General features: G+C 37.8%; 11 protein-coding genes across 11 annotated transcripts; 8 read left to right on the forward strand and 3 right to left on the reverse strand.

The window, feature by feature from the left end:
* Positions 1-527: 527 nt before the first annotated feature.
* CCT5 (chaperonin-containing T-complex subunit) lies at positions 528-2,180 on the forward strand (the record flags this gene model as incomplete). The annotated part of the gene is made up of 1 exon (XM_062951435.1): positions 528-2,180. One exon carries the CDS (start codon positions 528-530, stop codon positions 2,178-2,180), a length of 1,653 nt encoding a protein of 550 aa, XP_062808438.1.
* A 224-nt stretch (positions 2,181-2,404) lies between these two features.
* Positions 2,405-3,664, forward strand: ARP3 (actin-related protein 3; the record flags this gene model as incomplete). Its single annotated transcript, XM_062951436.1, has 1 exon — positions 2,405-3,664. One exon carries the CDS (start codon positions 2,405-2,407, stop codon positions 3,662-3,664), a length of 1,260 nt encoding a protein of 419 aa, XP_062808439.1.
* A 115-nt stretch (positions 3,665-3,779) lies between these two features.
* TOR1 (phosphatidylinositol kinase-related protein kinase) lies at positions 3,780-11,045 on the forward strand (the record flags this gene model as incomplete). The annotated part of the gene is made up of 1 exon (XM_062951437.1): positions 3,780-11,045. The coding sequence occupies one exon, from the start codon at positions 3,780-3,782 to the stop codon at positions 11,043-11,045; it is 7,266 nt and encodes a 2,421-aa protein (XP_062808440.1).
* Positions 11,046-11,115: 70 nt separating this feature from the next.
* On the reverse strand, positions 11,116-12,231 carry RCL1 (rRNA-processing endoribonuclease; the record flags this gene model as incomplete). Its single annotated transcript, XM_062951438.1, has 1 exon — positions 11,116-12,231. One exon carries the CDS (start codon positions 12,229-12,231, stop codon positions 11,116-11,118), a length of 1,116 nt encoding a protein of 371 aa, XP_062808441.1.
* Positions 12,232-12,442: 211 nt separating this feature from the next.
* TAF4 (Taf4p) lies at positions 12,443-13,804 on the forward strand (the record flags this gene model as incomplete). The annotated part of the gene is made up of 1 exon (XM_062951439.1): positions 12,443-13,804. The coding sequence occupies one exon, from the start codon at positions 12,443-12,445 to the stop codon at positions 13,802-13,804; it is 1,362 nt and encodes a 453-aa protein (XP_062808442.1).
* Positions 13,805-13,999: 195 nt separating this feature from the next.
* Positions 14,000-17,452, forward strand: YCS4 (condensin subunit; the record flags this gene model as incomplete). The annotated part of the gene is made up of 1 exon (XM_062951440.1): positions 14,000-17,452. The coding sequence occupies one exon, from the start codon at positions 14,000-14,002 to the stop codon at positions 17,450-17,452; it is 3,453 nt and encodes a 1,150-aa protein (XP_062808443.1).
* Positions 17,453-17,563: 111 nt separating this feature from the next.
* LPT1 (lysophospholipid acyltransferase) lies at positions 17,564-19,354 on the forward strand (the record flags this gene model as incomplete). Its single annotated transcript, XM_062951441.1, has 1 exon — positions 17,564-19,354. One exon carries the CDS (start codon positions 17,564-17,566, stop codon positions 19,352-19,354), a length of 1,791 nt encoding a protein of 596 aa, XP_062808444.1.
* A 150-nt stretch (positions 19,355-19,504) lies between these two features.
* HEM15 (ferrochelatase) lies at positions 19,505-20,677 on the forward strand (the record flags this gene model as incomplete). Its single annotated transcript, XM_062951442.1, has 1 exon — positions 19,505-20,677. One exon carries the CDS (start codon positions 19,505-19,507, stop codon positions 20,675-20,677), a length of 1,173 nt encoding a protein of 390 aa, XP_062808445.1.
* A 57-nt stretch (positions 20,678-20,734) lies between these two features.
* Positions 20,735-21,646, reverse strand: MED4 (Med4p; the record flags this gene model as incomplete). Its single annotated transcript, XM_062951444.1, has 1 exon — positions 20,735-21,646. The coding sequence occupies one exon, from the start codon at positions 21,644-21,646 to the stop codon at positions 20,735-20,737; it is 912 nt and encodes a 303-aa protein (XP_062808446.1).
* Positions 21,647-21,767: 121 nt separating this feature from the next.
* PRCAT00001638001 (uncharacterized protein) lies at positions 21,768-22,697 on the forward strand (the record flags this gene model as incomplete). The annotated part of the gene is made up of 1 exon (XM_062951445.1): positions 21,768-22,697. The coding sequence occupies one exon, from the start codon at positions 21,768-21,770 to the stop codon at positions 22,695-22,697; it is 930 nt and encodes a 309-aa protein (XP_062808447.1).
* A 24-nt stretch (positions 22,698-22,721) lies between these two features.
* On the reverse strand, positions 22,722-24,137 carry PRCAT00001639001 (uncharacterized protein; the record flags this gene model as incomplete). Its single annotated transcript, XM_062951446.1, has 1 exon — positions 22,722-24,137. One exon carries the CDS (start codon positions 24,135-24,137, stop codon positions 22,722-22,724), a length of 1,416 nt encoding a protein of 471 aa, XP_062808448.1.
* Between the last annotated feature and the right edge of the window lie 66 nt (positions 24,138-24,203).

Genomic DNA, 24,203 nt, shown 5'->3' on the forward strand with positions numbered 1-24,203 from the left:
AAAGAAAAATAAAAAAAAAAAAAATTTAAAAAAATTTAAAAAAATTCTTAAGACAAGAATTGAATATACTGAAAAAAAAAAAGTTAAATTAGAAACGTTTCAAGAAATTCAAGTCACCGATCTCAATGTTCAAAGTAATTAATACTGCTCGGACTCATTTTTCTCACTAGTCTCATCTATTCTTAATTTATCAATAATATATGAAATCTAATTGACCAGAAAAGTATTTCATGGTAGTCAAGCTATGTATAAGTCCTCTCTTTTGTTGTCCTCTGAGTTTTGATACTATCAAATTAATAACTCAAAAAATAGTGTCTATTTCTCGTTGCGTGGCGAATATGACATTTCCTCTTGTATTTATATATCAGTAAACTTTACCTGTAGATCTTATATCCATTTGTATATATATATATTGATTACCTAAGCAAGCAGAACAGATTTTCTCAAAAGTGTTTTTGAACTATGAAAATATTGACGATATCAATCAGCGGCGATAGAATTTTTTAATTTAATAAGAATATAGCAATATGGCAGCAGCGCAAGGGATCCCAGACTTATCTAACGCCATAGTTGCCCAAGATGAAATGGGTAGGCCGTTTATTATTGTTAGAGATCAAGGCAAGAAGCAAAGAAAGCATGGCGTGGAAGCCACCAAATCTCATATTTTAGCTGCTAGATCAGTTGCCTCTATTATACGTACATCATTAGGACCTCGAGGATTGGATAAAATATTGGTTAGTCAAGATGGAGATATTACTATTACAAACGATGGAGCAACAATTCTTTCACAAATAGATTTAGATAATGAGATTGCCAAGCTATTGGTGGAATTGTCTAAGTCTCAAGATGACGAAATTGGCGATGGAACAACTGGTGTTGTTGTCCTAGCTGGAGCGCTCCTTGATCAAGCTTTGGAATTACTTGAAAAGGGCATTCATCCTATTAAAATTGCAAATGGTTTTGACGAGGCTTGTAAGATTGCTTGTCAACAATTGGATAAAGTAGCAGAAAAAATTGATATAACTAATGAAAGTACTGACACTAATTTATTAAAGGCAGCTAAGACTTCTTTAGGATCTAAAATAGTATCAAAATCTCACAACCAATTTGCTCAAATGGCTGTTGATGCTGTTTTGGCTGTTGCTGATTTTAAAAGAAAGGATGTCGATTTTGAATTAATAAAAATGGAGAGCAAGGTAGGTGGATCAATAGAAGACTCCCATTTAATCAAAGGTGTTTTATTGGACAAAGAGTTCTCCCACGCTCAAATGCCAAAGAAAGTTGAAGATGCTAAAATTGCTATTTTAACTTGCCCGTTTGAGCCACCAAAACCAAAGACTAAGCATAAGTTGGACATTTCAACGGTTGAAGAGTTTAAAGTTTTGCAGGATTATGAGCAGAAAAAATTTCAGGAGATGATCGAAAGTGTTAAAAACTCGGGCGCTAATGTTGTTGCCTGTCAATGGGGTTTTGACGATGAAGCTAATCATCTATTACTTGCAAATGACTTGGCGGCAATCAGATGGATTGGTGGCTCTGAATTAGAGCTACTTGCCATTGCTACCAATGGACGTATTGTTTCAAGATTCGAGGACTTAACTGAAGACAAGTTGGGAAGGGCAGGAGTTGTAAGGGAACTTGACTTTGGAACTACAAGGGACCGCATGTTAGTCATCGAAGACTGCTCGAATACAAGAGCTGTGACATGTTTTGTTAGAGGGTCCAACGAGATGATAGTTGCTGAAGGTATTAGGGCTCTTCACGATTCAATATGCGTTGTTCGTAATCTAATTCGTGATAGTAAAATTGTCTACGGAGGAGGAGCAGCTGAACTCTCTTGCTCCCTAGCTGTAGGCGAAGCAGCTGACAAGCAGAAGGGAATAGATCAGTATGCTTTTAGGGCTTTTGCGAATGCTCTCGATACTATTCCTATGACATTGGCTGAAAATTCAGGCTTGGATCCAATTGAAACACTCTCTAGTCTAAAGTCGAAGCAGGTGAATGAAAATGTTTCTCACTTGGGAGTTGATTGTTTAGGTAAAGGAACGAATGACATGAAGGAACTTTTTGTGATTGATCCATTAATTGGGAAGAAGCAACAATTGTTACTTGCCACTCAATTAACAAGGATGATACTTAAGATTAATGATGTCATCATCAGCTCTAAAGATGAATATTAAACTATGTAGCTATAAGTAGAATTCTAATTAGCACAATTTCAACTCTTCGACTCTTGAGTTCTCAATTTATTTTCTATTTTAGTGTCGCGCCCAGAAAGAGATATATATTGAGATAATTATTAGGAGAAGTTATTGTTACAGAGTTCCTCAGTATTTGCTTAATCAATTGAGAGAGATTACTCTTGTAACTTACATTAATTAAGTTTGATTTATTAAATAAAGCTATGGCATCGCTAGGAACTCCAGCCGTTGTCATGGACAATGGTACTGGATTGACGAAATTAGGATTCGCAGGAAATGATTCACCATCTTTTGTCTTTCCAACTGCTATTGCTACTTCATCTTCGTCCGTTAAAGGATCAAAGTCTGCCTTAAAATCTTCATCTTTGTCTTCTAAAAGAGGTTTAGAGGACTTGGATTTTTTCATTGGGGATGAGGCACTAAGTGCTGCGAATGGTCCGAACTATAATTTGTCTTATCCAGTAAAGCATGGCCAAGTCGAAAACTGGGATCATATGGAAAGGTTCTGGGAGAATTCGATTTTCAAGTATTTGAGATGTGAACCAGAGGACCATTACTTTTTGTTGACCGAACCGCCCCTAAATCCTCCAGAAAATAGGGAGAGTACTGCCGAAATCATGTTTGAATCATTCAACTGCGCTGGTTTATATATAGCTGTGCAGGCAGTCTTGGCGTTGGCTGCTTCGTGGACATCTTCTAAAGTGCAAGATAGATCTTTAACGGGTACCGTTATAGATTCGGGAGATGGAGTAACCCACGTTATACCTGTTGCGGAAGGATATGTAATTGGAACTGCAATAAAGAATATTCCATTAGCAGGAAGGGATATCACGACATTCATACAGTCTTTGTTGAGAGATAGGGGTGAGTCAGATACATCCTTACAAACAGCTGAGAAGATTAAGCAGCAATTTTGCTATGTTTGTCCTGATATCGTAAAGGAATTTAAGAAATTCGACCAATATCCTGAAGAAAAGTTTGCTCAGTATATAGTTGAATACGCTGACAAGAAGAAAACTGTCGATGTCGGCTATGAGAGATTTTTAGCCCCAGAAATGTTTTTCAATCCGGAAATTTACTCTTCTGATTACTTAACACCTCTACCAACTGTCGTGGACCAAGTAATTCAAGCATCGCCCATTGATGTTCGAAAAAAGCTTTACAAAAACATTGTTTTGTCTGGGGGGTCCACTATGTTCAAAGACTTTGGCAGAAGATTGCAGAGAGATTTAAAAGGTTTGGCTAATGAGAGAATCGAACTCAGTGAAAGATTAAGCGGCGTGAAAAGTACAGGTGTTGATGTACAGGTTATTTCTCATAAAAGACAAAGAAATGCAGTGTGGTTCGGAGGATCTTTACTCGCTCAGACATCTGAATTCAAAAGCTACTGCTATACTAAAGCTGATTATGATGAATATGGACCTAGTATTGTTAGAAATTTCTCTCTTTTTTCTGTTCCATAAATACTGATAATCCTCGAGCTTATAAAATTTGTAGTGCGCGCCACCAATTGTCTGATATCTGTTATAGTTCTTCATCGAGGATACACTATTTTCTTGTCAAATTGTAAGGAGAGCTATGTCATCATCCCAACTTCAAGTAGTTGGCATAGCACTCAACGAGATTTTTAATGAATTACGGTCTAACAAGGAAGAAGTGAGAAATGCATATGCTATTGAGCTACGAAATCATTTGGCTTCTGTAGCCAGAGATTTATCACCTGAACAATTCAATAGATACAGTAACGACATCAACAAGGGAATTTTCGAACTTTTACATGGTAAAGACCCTTCTGAAAAACTTGGTGGTATTGCAGCTTTGAAAGCTTTGATAGATTTTGATTCTGGAGTAGGTGATGAAAATGCTACCAAAACAGCTAGGTTTTCTAACTACTTGGGATCTTTGATTTTGTCGAATGATTTGACTATAATGCGGCAAGCCACAGAAACATTGGGTAAGTTGGCAACTCCAGGTGGAGCACTCACTGGAGACTTTGTTGATTTTGAGGCAAAGCGAGCAATTGAATGGCTTCAAAGTGAAAACAAACAACATGAGAACCGAAGACATGCTGCGATACTTATAGTTTCTGCCCTAGGGGATAATGCACCTACTTTACTATTTGGTTACATTAATCAGATATTAGAACATATCTGGGTAGCATTAAAAGATTATAAACTTGTAATAAGACAGGATGCTGCCATAACACTAAGAAAATGTATGCAAATAATATATGAAAGGGATGTGGCCTCACGCCATCATTGGATGAAATTCTTCATTGATATAGCATCAAAAAATCTTGAAAATGTTGAGGAAAACTACGTATATACTTCTATTGAATCTGTCCATGGGTCTTTATTAGTCTACCGTGAACTAGTGAAATATTATAGAGATCCTTATGTTGTGTCAAAGTTTGAAACGATATATGAGAACACGATGCTATACAAGAATCACAAATCGTCAATAATTAGGCAAGAGCTCACAAATATATTACCTTTATTATGCAAGGTTAATACGACGTTGTTCGTGGAGAAGTATTTACATAGAACTTTGTACTACTATCTATCACAATTGAAGAAATTGAAGGGGCATCATAGCGAAACAGCAAATTTTGATAAGAGTGCAATTTTCGTCAGTATTGGTTTAATAGCTCTAGAGGTAGGAAACCAAATGGCTACGTATCTTGATGCTATTTTAGATAATATTAGAGAAGGCCTTTCCTCTGATTCAAACTCCCTGATTTTGTCTGACTCTCCTATAATTGTTTCAGCTAAATTCCGGTTGGCTCGACGGGATACAGAACCAGCAATTTTTGATTGCATAGAGAAACTATCAATTGCTGTTGGGCCCGCTTTGACAAAGCATTTGCAAAGGGATATTCTCGACATGATGTTCAGTAATTGTTCTTTATCAAAGCATATGGAAGATGTGCTTCATACCCTCATTGATAATATTCCAACTCTAGTAAATCTAATCAACATCAAGCTCTTAAACTTGTTAAGCTTGGTTTTGTCGGGTAAAAAGTTTCAGCCACCAGGATCACCTTATGGGACAGTGAAGATGGACGAGTCTCTGGCACGGGAGTATAGGCAATTGATGATTAACCGTGATACCGGTATAACAAATAATAGTCCAGAATACGAATCTTACGACAGTGCAATTTTAATCCAGGCTTTGGAAATGTTATCATCATTCGAGTTCGAAAATTTTCAGCTTTATGAATTCGTTCGATATTGTACAATAAATTATTTGACACATAATAACCCTAAGGTTCGTCAGACTGCTACAGTCACATCCTGTCAAATTTTCATAAAGGATCCTATTTGCCACCAGACTAGTGTTAATGCCCTCAACGCCGTTAACGAAGTTCTTGACAAATTGATTTCAATTTCGATCACTGACCCAGTGCCCGAGATCCGATTACAGGGTTTGAACTCTTTGGAACATGCCGGAAGTTTTGATCCTCAGTTATCTCAAGCGGAGAATGTAAGGTTATTATTCATTGCTTTGAATGACGAAGTCTTTGAAATACGAAAAGTTGCGATAAGAATATTGGGTAGATTGTCATCCATTAATCCAGCCTACATTGTCCCATCTTTGCGTAAGACATTAATTGAGTTATTGTCTAGGTTGCAATATTCAACAAGTAGTCGAAAAAACGAAGAGAGCGCAGTATTATTATCTTTGTTGATAAGTAACTCGAAGGAGTTGACGAGGCCTTATGTTAAACCGATAGTGGCTGCTCTTTTACCCAAGGCTAAAAGTAGTAGCTCATCTGTTGCATCTAGTGCTATAACTTGCTTGGGCGAGTTGGCAGTTGTCGGCGGACCTGATTTAAAGCCTTTTATCCCTCAACTAATGGATCTAATTCTTGATACTTTTCAAGATCAAAGTTCTTCATATAAACGAGATTCTGCACTAAATACGCTCGGTCAGTTAGCTAGTTCTTCTGGTTATGTAATTGAACCATTGTTAGAGTATCCGCAGTTGTTAGGGATATTGGTAGGAATTCTCAAACTGGAGACTTCTCCAAGAATAAGAAGAGAAACAGTTAGATTACTTGGAATTTTGGGTGCGTTGGATCCTTACAAATATAGAGAAGTTGAGCAAAATTCAAAAAGCATTACTACAGAACAGAATGCTCCACCTGTAGATGTGGCTCTATTGATGCAAGGTATGTCACCTTCAAATGACGAATATTATCCAACCGTTGCTATCAACAACCTAATGAAGATATTGAAAGACCCTTCTTTGAGTGCGCATCACAATAAAGTGATTCAAGCTGTCATGTATATATTTCAAACATTGGGACTAAGGTGTGTTTTCTTCCTTTCACAAATAATTCCTGGCATCATCAATGTAATGCACACATGTCAACCATCAATGCTTAAATTTTATTTTCAACAGTTGGGAGCATTAATATTGATTGTTAAACAACACATTAGGCCGTATTTGTCTGGCATCTTTGATGTTATAAAAGAATTTTTCAAGATCAATAGTCATTTGAATATTCAAGTCATTATCATAAATCTTATCGAGTCAATTTCGAAGGCACTAGAAGGGGAATTTAAAATGTACATGTCCGACGTTCTAACTCTATTATTGAATGTTTTTGAAGAAGACAAATCTGCCAAGAGAGAACCTTCGTTGCACGTTTTGAAAAGCTTTGTTGTTTTTGGGAGTAATATTGAAGACTATGTTCATATAATCGTCCCGAACATTGTTAAAATGTTCGAAGTTGGGCCATTGGTGCTAAGACGTGCCTCAATTGAGACAATTGGTAGACTTTCCAAGCATGCTTCTTTGAACGACATGGCATCTAGAATTATTCATCCCATTCTTCGAGTACTTCGTCTGGGAAACGATGAGCTTAAGATTACTGCAATGAATACATTAAGCTACTTGTTACTTCAGTTGGGAGCTGAATTTAGCGTATTCATTCCTGTCATAAAAAAGGTTTTATTGGAACAAAAAATTCACTCATCGACCTTCGAGCAATTAGTGAACAAACTTCTCAGTGGCGATCCTCTTCCTGCCTACTTGAACATTTATAAAGATTACGATGTTAACCTGAACTTTGGTGTTCTAGATGTTGATATGCCCTCTAAAAAGCTTCCTGTTAATCAAGCAGCTTTGAAAGCAGCTTGGGATACAAGTCAGCGCCACACAAAAGAAGATTGGCAAGAGTGGATAGCCAGGCTCAGTAAGGAATTATTGAAACAAAGTCCATCACATGCTATCAGAGCATGTGCGGGTCTTTCTTCTGATTATCATCCTCTAGCAAAAGACTTATTCAACGCCAGCTTTGCCAGCTGTTGGAACGAATTGTATTCACAACATCAGGAAGAATTAGTTGAAGCGTTTTGCATCGCTCTCTCATCTGCAAATAATCCACCTGAAATTCACCAAATTCTTTTAAATCTTGCAGAATTTATGGAACATGATGATAAGTCCCTTCCAATTGCGATTGGTACATTGGGTCAATATGCTCAAAGGTGCCATGCGTATGCAAAGGCTCTCCACTATAAGGAATTAGAGTTTTACGAAGAGCCAACTACTCCAACAATTGAATCGTTAATAAGCATAAACAATCAACTACAGCAATCCGATGCTGCAGTTGGTATCTTGAAGCATGCTCAAATGCATCACGACCTTCAATTGAAAGAAACTTGGTATGAAAAGTTACAGAGATGGGATGATGCTTTACGTGCATATAATGAAAGAGAAAAACATGAGCCTGATAACATGGAGATTACTATGGGTAAAATGAGATGCTTACATGCTTTGGGAGAATGGGAACAATTGTCAGAGTTGGCCCAAAGTAGATGGCAAAATTCATCTAGTGAGATTAGAAGAAGTGTTGCTCCCTTAGCAGCAGCTGCTGCTTGGGGTTTGGGCCAATGGGATAGAATGGATGCTTGTATTGAAGTCATGAAGGAGGAATCCCCTGATAAAGCATTTTTCAATGCTATCTTGAGCTTGCATAGAAACAACTTCGAAGACGCTTCGAATCATATCTTGAGAGCTAGGGATTTGCTAGTGACAGAAATCACCGCGCTCGTTAGTGAGAGTTATAACAGGGCCTATGGAGTAGTTGTAAGGGTCCAGATGCTTGCGGAACTTGAAGAGATCATCAAATATAAGTGTTTACCTCAGGGATCAGAAAAACGCGTCATTATGAGGAAGACATGGAATACAAGATTGCTTGGGTGTCAAAGAAATGTTGATATTTGGCAACGAATGTTGAAGGTTAGAGCTCTTGTTATTAAGCCTAAGCAAGATATGGAAATGTGGATAAAGTTTGCAAATCTCTGCCGGAAATCTGGCAGATTGAATTTGGCAGAAAAGTCATTGAATTTCTTACTCGAAGAGGGTTCGCCTGAAAATCCATCAAGAGCCCCACCCCAGGTTGTATACGCTCAATTAAAGTATATGTGGGCTAAAGGGCAACAAAAAGAGGCATTGCGCCACTTAGTAGACTTCACTACCAGAATGTCACAAGATTTGGGTTTAAATCCGAATGATTTGATTACCCAGCCATTACCTTCTGAGGGCCCTGGTATACCTAAGCATGTTGAAGATTATACTAAGCTCTTGGCACGTTGCTTTTTAAAGCAAGGTGAATGGCAAATAGCTTTAAACCAAAACTGGCGTAATGAAACATCTGAAATTATTCTAGGTGCTTATCTTTTAGCTACTCATTTTGATGATAAGTGGTATAAAGCTTGGCATAATTGGGCTTTGGCTAATTTTGAAGTAATATCACTCTACACCCAAAGAAGACAAAGTGACATCATGGAGCAAAACGAACAAGTTAACATTGCTCCGAGCGAGGACAAGAAGAGTCAGTCTAATATGATTCCAGTAGGTGCCGTCCAGAGACATGTTATTCCTTCAATAAAGGGCTTCTTTCACTCCATTGCGTTGTCGAACTCAAATTCCCTACAGGACACTCTTAGGTTATTGACATTGTGGTTTAAGTTTGGTGGAATTCCTGAAGCATCTCATGCAATGACCGAGGGCTTCAATATGGTAAAAATCGACAACTGGCTAGAAGTCATCCCACAGTTAATATCCCGAATTCACCAGCCGAACCCCATAGTCAGTAGGTCCTTGTTTGGTCTTTTGTCTGATTTGGGGAAAGCTCACCCTCAAGCATTGGTGTATCCTTTAGCAGTTGCAGTAACTTCTGAGTCCGTTAGCCGCCAAAAAGCTGCTCTTTCTATCATTGATAAAATGCGGTTGCACTCGCCTGTGCTTGTAGATCAGGCTGGCCTAGTAAGCCGTGAATTAATTAGGGTTGCTGTTTTGTGGCATGAACAATGGTATGAAGGCTTGGAAGACGCTTCTCGACTTTTCTTTGGTGAACGTAACACTGATAAGATGTTTGAAGTGCTAGAGCCGTTACATCAAATGCTCCAAAATGGACCTGAAACGATGAGAGAGTCTTCTTTTACGAACGCTTTTGGTCGTGAATTAGCAGATGCCTACGAATGGGTATTGAATTTTCGCCGTACGAAAGATATAACAAATTTGAATCAGGCTTGGGACATTTATTACAATGTATTCAGACGTATAAGTCGTCAACTTACTCAATTGCACAGCTTGGAGTTGCAATATGTTTCTCCAAAGTTAGAGGAAGCTACTAATCTAGAATTAGCCCTCCCGGGAACATATGAAGCAGGAAAACCGGTCGTCAAAATTGCTAAATTTGATCCTACGATCTCCGTTATATCATCTAAACAACGACCAAGGAAGTTATCTTGTAAGGGTAGCGATGGCAAGGATTACCTTTATCTTCTAAAAGGTCATGAAGATATTAGACAGGATAACTTGGTTATGCAACTTTTCGGGTTAGTTAATACTTTGTTGTTCAATGACCCTGAATGTTTTAAAAGACATTTGGACATTCAGAGATATTCTGCTATACCATTGTCACCCAAGGTTGGGTTGCTTGGTTGGGTTCCTAATAGTGATACATTTCACGTTTTGATTAGGGAATATAGAGAATCTAGGAAGATATTGTTGAATATCGAGCATCGTATAATGTTGCAAATGGCACCTGATTATGACAGCTTGACATTATTGCAGAAAGTAGAAGTTTTTACCGGAGCTTTGGATAATACCAGAGGACAAGATCTATATAAGGTCTTGTGGCTCAAGTCCAAGTCGTCCGAAGCATGGCTTGACCGTCGTACAACATACACAAGGTCTCTTGCTGTTATGTCCATGGTTGGATATATCCTAGGCTTAGGAGATCGTCATCCTTCTAACTTAATGCTCGATAGAATTACAGGAAAGGTAATACACATTGATTTCGGTGATTGTTTTGAGGCAGCCATACTAAGAGAAAAATATCCCGAGAAGGTACCTTTTCGATTAACGAGAATGCTTAATTACGCTATGGAAGTAAGTGGAATTGAAGGATCCTTCCGTATAACTTGTGAGCACGTGATGACTGTCTTGAGAGACAACAAAGAGTCTTTGATGGCCATATTGGAGGCATTTGCCTATGATCCTTTAATCAATTGGGGTTTTGATTTCCCAACGAAAGCTGTTGCTGAGGCTACGGGTATAAAAGTTCCTCAAATTAATACAACTGAATTATTGAGAAAGGGTCAAGTAGACGAAAGAGAGGCAGCCAGATTAGCGAAACAGAATGATGTTGAAATTAGGAATGCCAGAGCTGCTTTGGTACTAAAAAGGATTACGGATAAGTTGACAGGAAATGATATTAAGAAGTTGAGAGGATTGGATGTCCCTACACAAGTTGATAAGTTAATTCAGCAAGCTACGAGTGTGGAAAATCTATGCCAGCATTATATTGGATGGTGTTCGTTCTGGTAAGTAATTTATATCTCTATTACATATTTAGTTTCTAATGGTTAAGCTTGACCTATTAATCTTGTACATGAGGTTATACCAACTTTTTCGATGCGCTTGTGAACCCAATACCTTTGATTGAAGCTATCACATAATCATGCTCTTTGGAATTGTCTTCGTCTTCACTCTCATTAAAATATACATGAGTACCCAAAATGCTTTCAATATCACGCAAAATCCAAATCATTTTTTCATCTATTTGATGTTTATGTAATTTAATTCGGCCAACATCTTCTTTTCCAATCGACATATAAACTAAGCATAGCAAAAGTTGGCTCTGGCTCACAGATGCGCTAGTTCTAAGTTCTTCCAATAGCTCATAAGTTACTCTTTCGCTCAAATCTTCTGGTAGTGACCCAGCTGATCCCACACCATCAGTTAAAATTCTCCAACCAGTTTTCAGCTCTGCGGCTAACATTAAGCCGAATCCAGGTGACTTACCTGAGTTATCTCCTCGTAACACGTCAGCGGTTATATTAACTTCTGCTCCAATTGGTTTAAGTATATTTCTAGCCGTGTCAATCATTCTATTGACCACCGAAGGGGAAACTCGCGTGCAATAAGCAATTCCTCTAATTGCAGAAAATTTGGGTGAGTCAATTGCATGGATTGTAATTGGCTGTTGAATCAATGAATTGCAAAGGAGATGAACTTCCCCACCACCTAATGGTGGAGAGCCTCTTTTGTTAATATGCAATGACACATCTCTCACCCCAAACTTTTCCATTAATGGAAGTAGACCCCATTTTATAGAGTCCACACCAGAATCTTTTGTTTGATCTGAAGCCGTAGTCCCTTTAAATACAATTGAAAATTTTTTCTTTGAAAACGGCGCTAAATATAACATTGGCTCGATAAAGTAGCCAACTGGTTTAGAACAAGGACAATTATGTGTAAGCTCCCCTCCGATAATAATTCCAGGTCTAAAGCTAATTGCTGTACCTGTGTATGATATTTCTATATGGCTCCCATTAGTCACGGCTTCCAAGAGTCTCAAAAAAGAAACCTCATAATCTTTCAACCCTGGATTCACATCATTAGATCTTATCTTCGTTATTTTAATTGGTCTTCCTGACAATACAGAAAGTATTAATCTGACACGAAAATTGCGAGCACCCTCAAATAAAACATTAAGATTCTCCGTAGGCATAATCGGTACAATAATTCTTCCGTACCAATATTATTGTAATAATGTGAAGTTCACTAGAGACATCACAGATTTAAAAAAAAAAATAGTTGTAAAGGTCATCCCTCTCACGTGATTAATGTAGACGTTCATTAACACGACCAAGTATCGCAAAGATGTCAAATAGGTAACAAATACCACACAATACAAGCTCTCCAACGAAGAAATCGACAAGATGACTGAGAAGACTGAGAAGGATTCTCAAATTGTCAGTAAAAGACAAGAAGATCAATCTCTACCTGATAATGGATCTAATAAAAAACAGAAAACTGAGCAGCCAAGCGATTCGGAGCAGTTGGGTGTAATTCTCAAAGATACCATTCCTGGTCTTGAACCTCCGCGGACAGATATGACGCCCCAAGGTCTGTCATCTCTTAACGATGGATCCAAAAGCGGCGGTTTTGAGGTGGATTTCGATAATTTGCCGGCAGAATTATTAGACAATGCATATGAAACTAAAGGAACGAACGATGAGAGAGGCGCAACCCCGAGCGAAAGATTGGGCTCTAATAATGAGTTCAGGCCTGCTTATGAGTCTAGAGCCACAGTTCCCCTGATAACTACGGCAGCTAGGTCAGAAAAAGTTTCGGCTCCGATAAATAGGATGAATCCTTTAGTCCAACAGGCGCATGGAATTCAAGGTTTGAATACATCTAACATAGACAGGCCTTTGAGCTCGACAACCAACACAAGTAACAGAGATGATTATCATACAAATGATCCATCTAAATTAAATGATGCTATTGCAGCTGCAGGAGTTGATATACAACAGGAAGAGGAGCTTTTGTTACAACAGCAGATTTCGAGAAGGCCAGATATATCTCGCGATCAGATGCTGATGATGAGAGTTTCAAAAAATCCCTCCTTCTTGAATCCTTATCATGTTGCTATATTTATGAACAAAATTGCCAGAGAAAATGGCATTGTGCAGAATTTTTATAATGACCATGACCTTTTAGATTCAATATCGGCATCTTGTGAAAACTGGATTGCTGACATAGTGACAAAGACAATAGCTTTATCTCGTCATCGTCGTCGGGGACAGTACGTGTATACGAAAAGTAAGAAACCAAGCTCAGTCCCAAGATCAGAGCTTTCTAAGGAATTGCGAAATATAGCGGCAAAGCAAAAGGAGCTTGAAGAGAAGCGAGTTTCGAAACGAATAGCGTTGGGCCTTGAACGAGATGGTGCAGATGCAGGAGATGGTTCTAATGGAAAAGGTAAAGCTGGTGCAGAAGAAACACTTCATAGAGCAGCCAACGCAACTGCGGCTATGAAGACGTCAAATCCAAAAAAGAAATACTCATGGATGATTCCAAGCGCAGCTACTTCGGAAGATTCGCGATTCAATTCTGAGAAAGACACTTCAGGCAAACAGAGTTCTATAATTCAAATAAGGGGAGACAACGGCTTAAGGTTCAGAGAAATTCGCCCAAGTAACGCGATTACTACCAGAGATTTGCTTGGCGTAATCGAAGATGAAAGGATTGGCACTGACAAAGCAGTTGTAAAGGGCTATGCGAAGTTAAAAGACTGATCTCTCGTTCGCACTCTCTTTTGTAGCATAATCAGAAGCATCATTCAGGTATCTAAATCCAGTTCTTTGAATATGTAGTGTGTACTGTATATAATCAGACACGATAATAATAAGTAAACAACAGACTAAAGAACTCATCCTCATCTACACTAATTTAATTAGTAAATTCTTTTAATAAGAACTGAAAGTAAAAAAATGGACTTTAGCTTGTCCACATATTTCAGCACCTTTGATGTGGACAAAGATTACACTAAGAATTTTGATAACGCTGATAAAAAACTTGAATCCGTTACACATTCTTTAGCGCACAATCCGGAGTCCACCAATTACAACTCGGAGCTATTTGAGGACTTGATTGATCTAGTGCATGGATTTAGAGCGCTAAGTCAAAAGAAACTGAAACAACTATCGTACTTAATTAGTTCCTCATTTAATGCAATAGGAGAACTGTACTATAATGCGATTGTGAATAATGACTATTTTGATACTGCTGAAAGTATGAAACTTACACTTGAGAAGTATGGGTATTTAATGTACGTGGTGTTGAAATATTTAGGAAAAGAGGATCATACGGCTGCTCGTTCCTCGGGGAGATCAAAGCATACAACAAACACCGATGCCATCTCTAAGTGGAAAGATAATTGCAGCCAGGTAGAAGATTGTTTGGCTGCTATCTCTACTGTTATGAGATCTGATTTATCGAAGCTTTTCCTCACTTCCCCTGAAAGAGATCTTTTTATCGAGCTATTTATGCGCCCTATTATGAACCTTATGGAAAGTCCTGAAAGAATGAAAATTCCGGTGATAAAACTGCTAATATTCAAAATTATATGTATCTCTGCTAAAACGCAAGGTCAAGCCAGTGTTGTGCAGCACTACGTTATTCAAAGTTTGACATATTATGTCCATTTGTCGGTGTATATGGCTGAATTGCTACATACATTAGCCGAACAATATGATTATTCAATGTTGACCGAAGAGATATTAAGGGAAATTTCTCAGACTCAGTTCAATTCTAATGATAGCAATGGCCCCAAGGCGATTTCAGAGTTCTTGGTGAAATTATCTGAATTGAATCCGAAATTGATTTTGAAACAATTGTCATGTATCTCTCAATTGTTAGACAATAGTAACCAAACTTTAAGGTCTTCAGTAGTTGAAGCATGTGGAAACATAATAGTAGACATCGCACAGAAGGAGAATCACTCTGATCAAGATGAATCGAGCGGCACTCTGCACATTGATGGTCTTTTAGACTTACTTCAGAAGAGATTCCTTGATCAAAACCCATATGTTAGAGCAAAAGCTTTTCAAGCTATATGTAAGGTCTTAAATTTGAATCTAAAGTTATCAGACCATAGGCAGAGCTTTGTTGTTTCTGCCGTCAGATCATTGGATGATAGGAGTACTTTAGTAAGACGCAATGCCATTAAATTGATGTCAAAACTTGTGTTGACTCACCAGTTTAATACGGCGCATGGTTCTCAATTATCTTTCGATTTTTGGAAGACCAAATTGGATGAGGCAGAAACAAAGTTGACACAATATTTACCCATTTCTCCTACCAAAATAAGCAATAGTAAAGTTAATGATTCCATGTCTATAGAGCAAAGCGAGGAGGAGGATATGAACTCGATCGATGATATTGACCTAGACCTGGAAAATGAAGAACGTGAAGATTCCGAAAATGATGTAGGTGAGAATGGAGCTAATGAGATGAACAAGTCAATAAGTGTGCCGGACACAAATGAACTCTATAGGGCGAAGCTTCAGGCGACATACTACAAGGATGCTGTTAATTTTATCAATGCTGTGCAAGAAGGGACTTCTATATGCACCAAGCTATTGTTTTCCAAAAATAGGAATGAAGCACTAGAATCTATGGACTTCCTTGTTCTTGCAGATGCCTATGGTATTGAAAATGCTGCTGATGGAATTCGAAAAATGCTCCATCTCGTGTGGATGAAAGGTACAACAGATGAAGGGAAGTCAGTTCCAGCTCATCTTATTGATTGCTATAGAGAATTGTTCTTAACTGCACCCAGCGATGCCTCAAATTTACAAAAGTCTGTTCATATAGCGAAGAATTTAATTGGCTTAACATTTTTCGCATCAGTAGCAGATTTGGCTTCATTGGAAAAATTGTTATGCTTAATGTACGACGGAAACCTTATATCTAACGAAGTGATAAATGTGCTATGGCAGATTTACAACTATGATGACCCTAGTGTTGTTGAAACAGAGATACCAGATCAAATAAAGAATAAGCGTCGTGGTGCCATAATTATCTTAGGCATGTTGGCATTGGCAGATTACCAAATCGCTGTGAGAGGCTTGGACATGCTTTTGAGTGTAGGACTAATGAGTGATGCCCAGGATTTAAGCTTAGCGAAATATTCGTGTATAGCATTGCAGAGGATGGTTCCTCATGTATCGGAGAGCCAAAGGTCAGGAAAAATCAAAATACCTCGAGAATCAGATGCGTCAGATAAACTCGTTGATGTTCTTCTACGATATGATGAGAGTCCCGAGTGGTATGGTGTTGCTGAACAGGCTGTATCAGCAATTTTTGAGATATCAAGCAAACCTGATGTCCTATGTGCAGATTTGATAAAGGAAAAAGCTAATCTAATTTTTAAGAGGTTACCTGCTGGTCATTCCCAATCAATATCGTTGTCGCAACTATTATTTATTGTTGGACATGTGGCTGTTAAAACAATCGTCTTTTTAGAAAGGTTAGAAACTGACTTTAAAAAAAAGAAGCATGAATCGGAAGCCAAAAAAAGTCACGGTAATAATGAAGACGAAAACCAAAATGAACTCGAAATGATTGGCGGAACCTCTGAGGATGATTTTTCGGATGCAATTATCCAAGTGAAGGAACGAGAAATACTATATGGCTCGGGATCCTTATTGGCTAGATTTGGTCGCCTTGTGAGGGAGATATGTTCCAATAATAATAATTATGATGATGCTGTCCTCCAAAGGTCAGCTGTGTTATGTATGGTTAAACTCATGTGCGTTTCATCCATATATTGTGAGGAAAATTTACAGCTTTTGCTCGTAATAATGCAGAAGTCTCCGGATCCAGTAGTTCGCTGTAATTGTGTACTTGGTCTTGGAGATATGGCTGTTTGCTTCAATAATCTCGTGGATGAGAGTACGGATTACTTGTATGGCCGTCTCAACGACGAGAATATAATGGTTCAAAGGACATGCTTAATGACTGTCACTTTTTTGATCCTAGCTGGTCAGGTTAAGGTGAAGGGTCAATTATCATCGATGGCTAAGTGTTTAGAAAATCCAGATCAAGGCATAAGCGATATGTGCCGCTTATTTTTTGCTGAATTGGCCACCAAGGACAATGCGATATACAATGGTTTCATTGATATATTCAGTGGTTTATCTAGCGACGAAAGTTTAAGCAAAGATGCAATGAAAAGGATTATACGGTTCCTTCTATCTTTCATCGATAAAGAGAAACAACAAAAACAATTGTCTGAAAAATTGTTCGTTAGATTATCTAAATGCCAGTCTGAGTCACAGTGGAACGATATTGCTTTTGTACTCAATGCTATCCCCTATAAAACTGAAACAATATCGCTGGCATTAGAGTATGGCTACAAGCTAGTTCAGGCAAGACAATAGATCAGTAGATAAGCATTTCTACGAATATTATAAGTCACGTGCTGAAACATATACATAAATACGGGACACAAGGTCGATTATAATTTAAAAGTAGCTCTTAAATAATAAATAATGATCATAAATTATATTCAACTTCAGATATCAAGTCTCCTGGCTTCAACTGGGATTGATGAATGTAATTTAAAGATAGTAATATGTGCTTTATTATCTTTTCCATTTAATGGAATCTTTAAGCGACTACCAGATCAAAACTATACCTTGAAACATATTTACATCCTAGGTGTTTCTTCAATATTCATTTTTGTCATACTTCAATTGGGTTCAGGGTTAAGAACTTTGCTCATTTCATCGATTGGATGTTATTTCATTACTCGGTATTTGACAACTCCATACATGCCTTGGGTGAATTTTTTGTTTTTGATGACACATCTTTTCCATAACCATATAAATGCTCAGTTCTTTAATGAATACGACCCAACTAAAGTGGACATATTGGGTGCACAAATGGTTATGGTCATGAAACTAAGCGGTTTTGGCTGGAATGTGTATGATGCTAGACAACCGAAGGACAGTCTCACTCCATATGCTAGAAGTAGGATGGTGAAAAAGCACCCCAATATTTTACCATTCCTTAGCTACGTTTTTTACTATGCATCTCTATTGACAGGTCCAGCTTTCGACTATGCTGATTATGACAAATTTATACATGCGACCCTCTTTGACGACGTTCCTGAATCAAAACGACCTGGGAAAGGTAAAAGGAAAATACCTAGAAGTTTCATAGTTTCCATGAAGAAGACCTTTCAGGGATTCTTTTGGGCAATTTTATTAATACAGTCACCGAAGTATGTCAATGTGGAATATGTGCTTGATGGAAGACTTTACGCTGAGCATTATTTTACATACAGAATCTTTTATTACTGGGTGCTCGGTTTTTCTTACAGGCTCAAATACTATACAATATGGCTGATAGCCGAAGGAGCATGTATCCTTGGGGGCATTGGTTACAATGGTTACGATGCCGAGACGGACTCTTTTCGCTGGAATGCCGTTCAAAATATAGATCCTTATGCCTTTGAAACTGGTCAAAACGTTCATGTTTGTTTGGAAGCATGGAACATGAATACTAATAAGTGGCTTAAAAATTACGTCTATATGCGAGTTGCCAAACCAGGAAAAAAACCTGGCTTCAAAAGTACCTTGTTCACTTTCACAACTAGCGCTATCTGGCATGGTACAAGACCAGGATACTACATGGTTTTTGTCATGGGTGCCTTTATGCAGTCATTAGGTAAAATCTACAGGCGTAACCTCCGCCCTATATTCTTACAGAAGGATGGCAAAACTCCTAAGAAGAGCAAAAAATATTACGATATTGTTTGTTACCTCACTACTCAATTAACATTTGGCTTCGTGGTCCAACCATTTGTTATTTTAGATTTCAAGAAATCGATTTATGCCTGGTCTATATGCTACTTCTATGTTCAAATAGCTATATTTGTTACATTTTTTCTCTTCAAAGGCCCTTACGGTAAAAAACTTGTTCTGTGGTGCAAGCGCCACCAAGATGTTAATCAGTTAAGAAAGGAAGATTCCAAAAAAATCTTCACAAAGCAAGAAAACGAAAAAATTCAAACTGCTATCGATATGCTACTTGCAAGCAAAGATATGGATTTGGAAACAGCTCCACCTTTGGGAATTCCGTCTATTGAAACATTACAGTCAGTAGATAAGGAAGAGTTAGAAAGCTATGTTAAAGAATTGAGTGACGTATGGGCGTCCTTCAAAAATAGGGATAGCGAGCTCGGAGGATTGAGAGATGCATACAATAGCTTTGCAACGGAGGTTAACGAAATTTACCAGAATAGAAAGGAAGAGCTTATGAAAATGCACAAAACTTAGAGGCACTTATTTTATACTTTTTTTCTCATACGGAAATATACGAATAGATCGAGCTCTTTCTTTTTTGTGTCGTAATAATTTATTCGAACTTGATATGTAAAGTTGCTATAGTTAATACGAACTGTCGTCGCAGAAATTTTACTATTCAATATGATATTTGATAAGATAATAAAGCATGTTCGCTATCAATCGAAGGTAGTATCTCGCCGATGGAATTCTAGTCAAATTTCTGGCAAAGGACCTACTGGTATTGTCTTTATGAATATGGGAGGTCCTTCAAGCGTGAAAGAAACATATGACTTTTTATTTAGGTTATTCTCAGACCGGGACTTGATCCCCTTGGGTCCATTTCAAAAATTTATTGCAAAGCTTATTGCCAAAAGACGTACCCCAAGCATTGAAAAAAACTATCGTGATATTGGAGGAGGATCACCAATTAGATACTGGTCAGAATACCAATGCGGAAAGGTCTGTAGAATACTAGATGAGAAAAGTCCTGAGACTGCACCACATAAGCCTTATGTGGCTTTTCGCTATGCTAACCCTTTGACGGAGCATACTTTAGAGAATATGTTAAAGGATGGCGTTAAGAGAGCTGTTGCGTTTTCGCAGTATCCTCAATTTTCATATTCAACAACGGGCTCCTCTATGAACGAGCTCTATAAGCAGACACTAACCTTGGACAAGGACCGGTCAATCGAATGGTCTTTTATTGACCGTTGGCCAAAGAATACGGGCCTAACTGATGCTTTTAGCTCTCACATTGCCGATAAGCTTGCTGAGTTTCCTGTTGCGGATAGAAAAGATGTCTTGATATTGTTCTCTGCTCACTCTCTACCGATGGAGATAGTAAATAGAGGTGATTCTTATCCAGCGGAGGTTGCAGCAACGGTTTATGCAGTTATGGAGAAATTAAACTTTTGTAATCCATATCGTTTAGTTTGGCAATCTCAAGTTGGGCCCAAGCCATGGTTAGGTGGGCAAACGGCAAAGATTGTTGGAAAGCTCGAGAAGAAAGATGAGGTTAAGGGAATTATTATTGTGCCAATTGCTTTTACTTCTGATCATATCGAAACTTTACATGAGATTGACATTGAATTAATCGAAGAATGTGAAAATCCACAAAAAATAAAGAGAGCCGAATCTCTTAATGGCAATGAAATATTTATTAATGGTCTAGCAGATTTGGTTAAAAGTCACTTAGCATCCGGTTTGCCTTATTCCAAACAACTTGAATTAGATTGCCTTTTAGGAGGCGAATATAGTAAAAGTGCCTTTAGACATCCAAGTGACATGTTTGGTGGGCCAAAGCCTAAAATATAAAGTATACGAGTAAAAGTTCAAAGTTGATATGTTTATGATTTTAAATTCTTGTAATCACTAGTCTGATTGTTCTTCATCAGGATCGAAAAGATCAATGTCCAAAGCGTCCGAAGCTGTACTGTTTGTATGCAATGATTTTCTCACGACGTCAGAGCCTTCGTTATCGGACGAATGACCTGACTTCGCACTATGGTTGTCGAGATGCTCAGGCTCTTTTTCACTATTTGCAATTTCACCACCAAGCGCCTCACTTATGATTTCGTTCGAGCGAATTGAACTAATTGCGAGGTTCCCTCTTCTCAATGCATCTTCCGCGGGCCAAATGTAGTTGTTGGGATGTATCTGATAAGGTGCATTAGCAACAGTCGGTGGTGCCTTTGTGAATTTCGACAACTTCAGTGCATATTTCAATATCTCTCTAACTTCTATATCCTTATCTTGTGAACCTTCATGAAAATTCGGTATCCTCGGGAGTTTCTTGAGTTCAGTATGATAGGAAAGTAACTCCTTTAAAAGGATCTTAGCCTTTTGATTCAAATCATTTTCATCCTTTTTTAAAGTCCCTAACTCTTTACCAAGCTTTTGATGTTTTCCCAAGTCACATATAGAAGAATTTATCTCATTATTCAAGTTAATTAATACATTTATATTTTCGACCAATTCTTGGTCTTTGAATGTTGATATGTTGTTTGTAAGAGTAACGAACGTTTCTTCAAATTTCTTGACATTTTCTATCACTGGTATCGTTTCACCTGTTACGGGGTATTGTGAGGCATAATGCAGGGTTGCATGGGGAGTATTTGAACTATTTCTCGTGGGATTGAGAGAAGATGAAAGATACTTCAGCGGTGTTCCTGGTATCGAATTGTAAGCTGTCGAAGAGTTTAATTGAGACAATCTTTGAGATGAGCTCACTCTAGAAACAGGTAAAGATAGGTTAGATGATTCCAGTTTCTTTGTGGGTAGCATGTTCCCTATATATATAGTATAGAAACTTTAATGAGAATGCGCGATATATTTTATAGATGGTGATATTTTAGAACTAAAAGTTGCACCATTAAAAACTCGCCTAAAAACAGGAAATGAGCCCATGATAAAGCATCCGTTAAATGAGTTTTTGGAACTGGATGAACTGGAGCTGGACTCTAGAGAATCGAATATGCAGCTTAAAAAGTCAAGACATGAATTTAAACGAGACCTAAAAAAAAAAGAGAGAACACAAGAATTTACAGTAAAATCTGAAACATTTCACGATCAAGAAAATTACCCCGAAGACTATGCTCCAGATTATATGAGCTTTGACGTAGGCGGCTCTATATTGAGTACCAGTGAAAGTAGTGGTATGAAAAATGTCCAAGAAGCTGAGGTTGCAAAACAAGAAAACAATTTAGATAGGTCTCTATTTGAAACAAGCTCAACGTCCATAGGTCTCTCAATTATGAAGAAGATGGGTTTTGAGATTGGAACATCTTTGGGAAGACTGGGATTTGATAGACAAAATCTGAATCTAGAACCGGTAAGGCTTCGACCTAAGGTGGATAAAGCTGGCCTTGGAGCTACTGGGAACAAGTTCGACGAAAACTTGAATACTGAAAAATATAGAGACCGAAGGATTAAAGAGAAAAAAGTCTGTAAATTAAATCGTGACATTTGCGAGTTATCTAAAATATGTTTTGAAATTAGTGGTGACTTAGATAGACTTTTCAATGATCCAACTTCTTTTGATATCGAGGAAATAAATCCATTATGGAAAGACTATGCATTCGAACGCAAAATAGCAGAAACTAAAAGCTCTTCAAAAATTGGGCACCTGTTGGGTGAAAGCGAAAATAATGACCAAGCTAACATCATAGTAAAAGACAGCTCTGAAGAAGATGTCGAGGAAAAATTAATGTCGCTTCTAAACTTCTTGAGACGAGAACACTTTTATTGCTGGTATTGTGGAGCATATTTTCTTGATGAGCGTGATATGGATTCTAGCTGCCCTGGTATTTCGGAGCAACATCATTTATTGTTATAACTCTCTAAATAGTGTAAAATATTATTAAATAGGGGCCCCATCTAATAATTCATCTCTATGCATACTTTTTTTGATATAAAGTTCATCTTCTTCTGTGGTTGTTAATGGATCACCTTGATCTTTTATTTTTAAGGACAATTCTTTGACCTCTTGTGGAACTATCTTATCAAATCTTATATAATAGGGCAGGAATGCTCCCACGTAATCTGGTCCTGGCTCTGCCTTGCTATAATCGGGAGAATTATCTGGCTCAAAATTGATGTACCTCAGCTCAACCTTTGAACTTTTTCCCCAGGTGACCTTCAAATTACAATCGTTTATAATTGATCCATGCAAAAACATGAGCGCAAGTTCAGCTGACGCTCTCAAATAAAACTTAATATATCCAGTGTTCAAATCAGCAGAAATCTTGCAGTACACAATGTCTCCAAATGCGATGAAATGATTTCCAAGCTCATCTTCAGAGAACTTTGAAGATAGTCCTCTGACAACTAATGTAGTATTATTTGAATCCGTAAACTGATTTAGCGCAGGCTGTACTTGAGATAAGTTTATATTTGAGTAATCTACCGTGTCCAGTACAGCTATACTCTCTTTACTTGTATGTGAAGCATTACTAACACCAGAGGAGACGCCAGAAGCAGCACCGACCCTAATGGGCCGATTGTTAATTATGAAGCCACTCATCTCCTGAAGTGCTTTCAGTTTTACCAGCAGGTTGAAAAACCGTACAAATCCAAAATTCTTCGAGAGCCCAGTTAAAGGATCATGCATTATTTTGACTTGCTTAACTTGCCCAGGATATTTTTTGGAAAACGACTCTAATAGAATCGGTTCGGTAACATCTGAATTTAAATCACCTACAAAAATTGAATTTTCTGGCTTCATTTGAGTCTTTCCTTGATGTTCTGTAGCTGTGAAACTTACAGATTCATTGCTAACACCTCCATAAGAACTACCAGCCCAGTTTAGTTTGAGTGCCTTTGTTGATCCAGGAATCTGTAATCCGTTCTTCAATAATGCCATTTCTGCGGAGTTCTGTGAAGCAAAATTGATGAAACAATAAGGCTGCTTCACACTTCTTGTATCCGCCACTTTTTCTTTCATCATCTTGATTGATGTTGGATTTTCTCCTAAAGATTCCCATATGTTTCTTATATCTTTTTCACTCCACTTAGGATCCAAGTCCCCCATCCATAATTGAGATTGGGTCCCCGAGGAAGTATCTTTGTTATAACTCGTCCTTGTTGCATAAGTGTTAGAATGATTACCTCTAGAATTGCTTTTACTATATTGTTTTCTTTGATAGTAATTCAGATTATAATTGTAATAGTTACTATTGGACTTATCCCCGTATTGTGATCCACTATCTCGCTGTGAATTATAATTTATTTGTGTATTCCTTCTATTACCACTTAGGGAAGAAGACTGGTATGCCATGTTTATATATATACTTATATATATGTCACCTCACATCAATATCAGATGTGTGTGATTTACATACAA

This window comes from Priceomyces carsonii (assembly GCF_900007245.1).
Source record: "Priceomyces carsonii strain CBS4050 genome assembly, scaffold: Debaryomyces_carsonii_scaffold_2, whole genome shotgun sequence".
NCBI lineage: Eukaryota > Fungi > Ascomycota > Pichiomycetes > Serinales > Debaryomycetaceae > Priceomyces > Priceomyces carsonii.